The sequence below is a fragment of the Nicotiana attenuata genome, chromosome 11, assembly GCF_001879085.1.
Source record: "Nicotiana attenuata strain UT chromosome 11, NIATTr2, whole genome shotgun sequence".
Classification (NCBI taxonomy): domain Eukaryota; kingdom Viridiplantae; phylum Streptophyta; class Magnoliopsida; order Solanales; family Solanaceae; genus Nicotiana; species Nicotiana attenuata.
The window spans coordinates 34,508,440-34,512,287 of record NC_031999.1 but is presented as its reverse complement, the minus strand read 5'-3'; the positions used below and the strand labels follow the sequence as shown (position 1 = coordinate 34,512,287).

The 3,848-nt window shown below is 40.4% G+C and overlaps 2 protein-coding genes across 2 annotated transcripts; both read right to left on the bottom strand.

The window, feature by feature from the left end:
* LOC109234813 (uncharacterized mitochondrial protein AtMg00810-like) lies at positions 206–922 on the bottom strand. Its single transcript, XM_019400865.1, has one exon. The coding sequence runs from the start codon at positions 920–922 to the stop codon at positions 206–208; it is 717 nt and encodes a 238-aa protein (XP_019256410.1).
* On the bottom strand, positions 923–3,848 carry LOC109234812. The gene is made up of 3 exons (XM_019400864.1): positions 2,054–3,848; positions 1,560–1,918; positions 923–1,090 (listed from the first exon to the last, which is right to left on the bottom strand). Exons 1-3 carry the CDS (start codon positions 3,846–3,848, stop codon positions 923–925), a joined length of 2,322 nt encoding a protein of 773 aa, XP_019256409.1.

Here is a 3,848-nt window from a genome sequence, read left to right as displayed (position 1 = left end):
CTCTAATAAAATGACAATCGATGTCTATGTGTTTTGTACGCTCGTGGAACATAGGATTGGCTGCAATTTGTATTGCTGCCTTACTATCACACATCAAGGTGACTGGCCTCTTAATCTCAAAGCCCAGTTCATTGAACAAGCCTGTCAGCCACACTATCTCTGCCGTTGCTGAAGCCATGCTTGGAAATTCTTCTTCTGCTGAGCTTCATGCAACAATTTCTTGTTTCTTCGACTTCCAAGAAATCAAGGCATCACCACAGAATACTAGATACGTCGTAACAGACATTCTTGTGTGCAAACATGCACCCCGGTCTGCATCACAATATGCTAATAGTTGTCCATCTCCTTCTGCCGGTAATAACAGACCTTGGACTGGAGAAGTCTTAATATACCTCACCACTCTGGTGGCAGCATCTAGATGTGATTGTTTAGGAGCATGCATGAATTGACTAAGTGTTTGTACGTCATAAGAGATATCTGGTCGAGTCATTGTCAGGTATAGCAGTCTGCCAACAAGCCTTTGATACACACTTGCATCTCTCAAAACAGGATCATTATCAGCAGCAGGTGTTATTGCTTTGTCAAACTCCATAGTAGTTAACTTCTGATTGACTTCTAGAGGGGTACTAGTTGTTTTTGATCCTGCTAGACCAAGTTCAGCTATCAACTCTAAAGCATATTTTCTTTGGCTCATATATATGCCTTTAGAGGATCTTGCAAATTCAATCCCAAGGAAGAACTTCAGCTCCCCCAGGTCTTTCATTTTGAAGAATTTCTGTAAATCTGCTCTAGTTTTATCAATAAACATAACATCACTACCAGTGACTAACAAGTCATCTACATAGATGAGAACTAGCACTTGACTACAACCTTTTCTTTTACTGAAGAGAGAGTAATCATAGTGACTTTGTGTGAAACCCATTTAATGCAAGGCATCTGTGAGCTTAAGATTCCATTTCCTGGAAGCCTGTTTGAGTCCGTATATGGACTTGTGAAGTCTGCAAACAGAATATGAATGCTCCCCCTGCCTTGCAGTGGTATGAGAGAAACCGGGAGGAATGGTCATGTATACTTCCTCCAAGAGATCACCCTGAAGGAAGGCATTATGAACATCCATTTAGTAGATAAGCCAACCATGATGTGCAGCTAGGGCAATGATGGTCCTGATTGTGACCATTTTTGCTACAGGTGAAAAAGTTTCTGTATAATCCAACACCTCTTGTTGTGTGCATCCCTTAGCCACAAGTAGGGCCTTATATCTTTCAGCCTCTCCATTAGCTTTATGTTTGATCTTGAACACCCGTTTACATCCAATGGGGTTCTTTCTAGGAGGTAAAGGAACTATGCTCTAAGTGTCGTTGTCTTCCAAGGCTTGAAGTTCTTGATGCATTGCTGACACCCATTTAGGATCCTTAGCTGCTTCTGAGAATGAACTAAGTTCAATCTCTACTGAATAAGCTGCAAGACATTGACTTTAGGCAGGCTTCAATGCTTGATAACTAATAGAATTAGCAATAGGATAATTTCAAGGCTTGCTTTTTTTTAGCATTTTGGCCAACCACATAATCATTCATCCATATAGGAGGCCTAGAAGGCCTAGTGGATTTTCTGATCTTAGCAGCTGTTAAGTCATCAGCAACAGATGAAGGAAGAACCTCAGGGAATGGAACTACAGTAGTGTGATGGGAAGGATTGCTTGGAAACTCATCTGGAAATAGAAGATCATCAGGACATGTAGAACTGCCTTGAAGATCTTCAGTGAGTGGAATATATGGTGGAGTGAGAGCAACAGTTGGAATATGTAGTGGAGTGCCTTGAAGATCATCCTGGTGTGCCAAGTCAGATGATGAAGTGTCTTGTGATGTGATGGAATGGTGAGGTAGAGGCAACACAAGATCATCAGAGTCAGAATCATAGGCTGGAGTTACAATAGGAAGTTATTGATCCTTCATGGGGCTGTTCATGTGTTGGAGAAAAGGAAACACATCTTCCTTGAAGACAACATCCCTGCTCACAAAAGGGCAGTTATTGTGCAAGTCATAGAGTATGTAACCCTTTTGCACCAATGAGTACCCCAAGAATATAGCTGGTACTGCTCTAGGTGAGAATTTGTGTTGTCTTTTAAGATTTGCAACATAGGTCAGGCGACCAAACACCATGAGATGATCTAAGGTGACATTTTTGTGGAATACTAGCTCAAAAGGTAATTTACCAGACAAAATTCTAGAAGGAACTCTGTTGATCAAATAAACAGCTATTAAAACACACTCACCCCAGAATTTTAAAGGCAATTCATCTTGGAATCTCAAGGCTCGTGTAGTATCCAAAATGTACCTATGCCTTCTTTTAACAATTCCATTTTGTTGAGGAGTGTATGGGTAGGAGCTTTGATGCACTATTCCTTCAGATTGCAATAGGGCTGTCAACTGCTTGTGAAAAAGCTCTCCTCCATTATCTGTTCTTAGTGTTTTAGGAGTAGTGGAGAATTTATTTCTTAGTAGTGAAATAAAGTGTCTCAAAACCACAACTGATTCATCTTTTGTGTTCATGAGGCAGATCCATGTATACCTACTGAAATCATTAACAAGAGTCAGAAAATATCTCTTACCATCAAAAGTTGGAACCTTCAAGGGTCCCCATACATCAGCATGTATAAGGTCACCAAAGACATCACATCTACTGTTGCTAATAGGAAAAGGTAATCTTGTTTGCTTTGCTAAAGGACATACTGGACAGTGTTCTTTATAGTCAACAAATGTCTTGTTGTGAAAAGCTGGTAATCTCTTCAAAGAATCTAAAGGAATGTGACCTAGTATTTTATGCCACAAAGAGCTATTTATTCTATTTATTACTAAAGCGAAAGTAATAAAACCAATTGGCAACTTGAGATTTGAGTTTTGCTTGAGATACAACACATAGAGTCCTTCCTCCAGCTTACCAATCCCCTTCACCTTCCCATTGCAAATGTCCTGGAAGACACACCAAGAAGGAAAGAAGGCAATGAAGCATCCAATGTCCCTTGTAAGTTGTGAAACAGACAGTAAATTGTACCTAAACTGTGGCACATACATGACAATTTTAATTGGTAAACCATTGAGAATGCTAGAGGATCCTAGGTGCGTAATCCTAATAGTTTCAGCAGTTGGCAGCTGCACTTTCCTACCTTCTCCTTTAGGTATCTCAATAAAGTCAGTGAAGAAATCCAAACTAGATAACATATGGTTAGTGGCATCTGAGTCTATGATCCACCTATCCTGCTTAGCTTTACTTAGGAGTGATAATGGTATACCTGTGACCTTGGCATGAGCTGCTGTTTCAACAGGTGTTGTGTTCTGGTTTAGCAGTTGAAGTAGTTGTTTATACTGCTGCTCTGTGAAGAAGTTCCTTGTAGTTTCTATTCCAGAACTTCCTTGGTCTGTTGGTCCTTTTGAATAGTCAACCTTTGCATTGTGTGCTGCTGCCATGTTTCTTCCAAAGGTTTTCTTCTTTGGCTTGTAGTCAGGTGGATAACCTACCAACTTGTAACAAACATCTTTTGTGTGTCCTTTTAATTTGCAATAATCACATAATACCTGAGCTTTCTGCTTGTAGCCACTAGGAAAACCTTGTCCTGAGTTGTATGCCATAGCTGCTGCTCCTATCTCCAAGCCACTAATATTCACTGTCTTTGCTCGTTGACTCTCATCCTGAACTACCATTCCATAGGCCTCATTGATAGTAGGTGTAGGAATCATAAGCGTGATTTGGCCTTTTGCTTGGGCAAATGACTCGTTCAGGCCACTCAGAAATGCACCAAATGCTGATGTTGAATGTGCTTTAGAAACACCTTCGATTCTGGACATGGACAT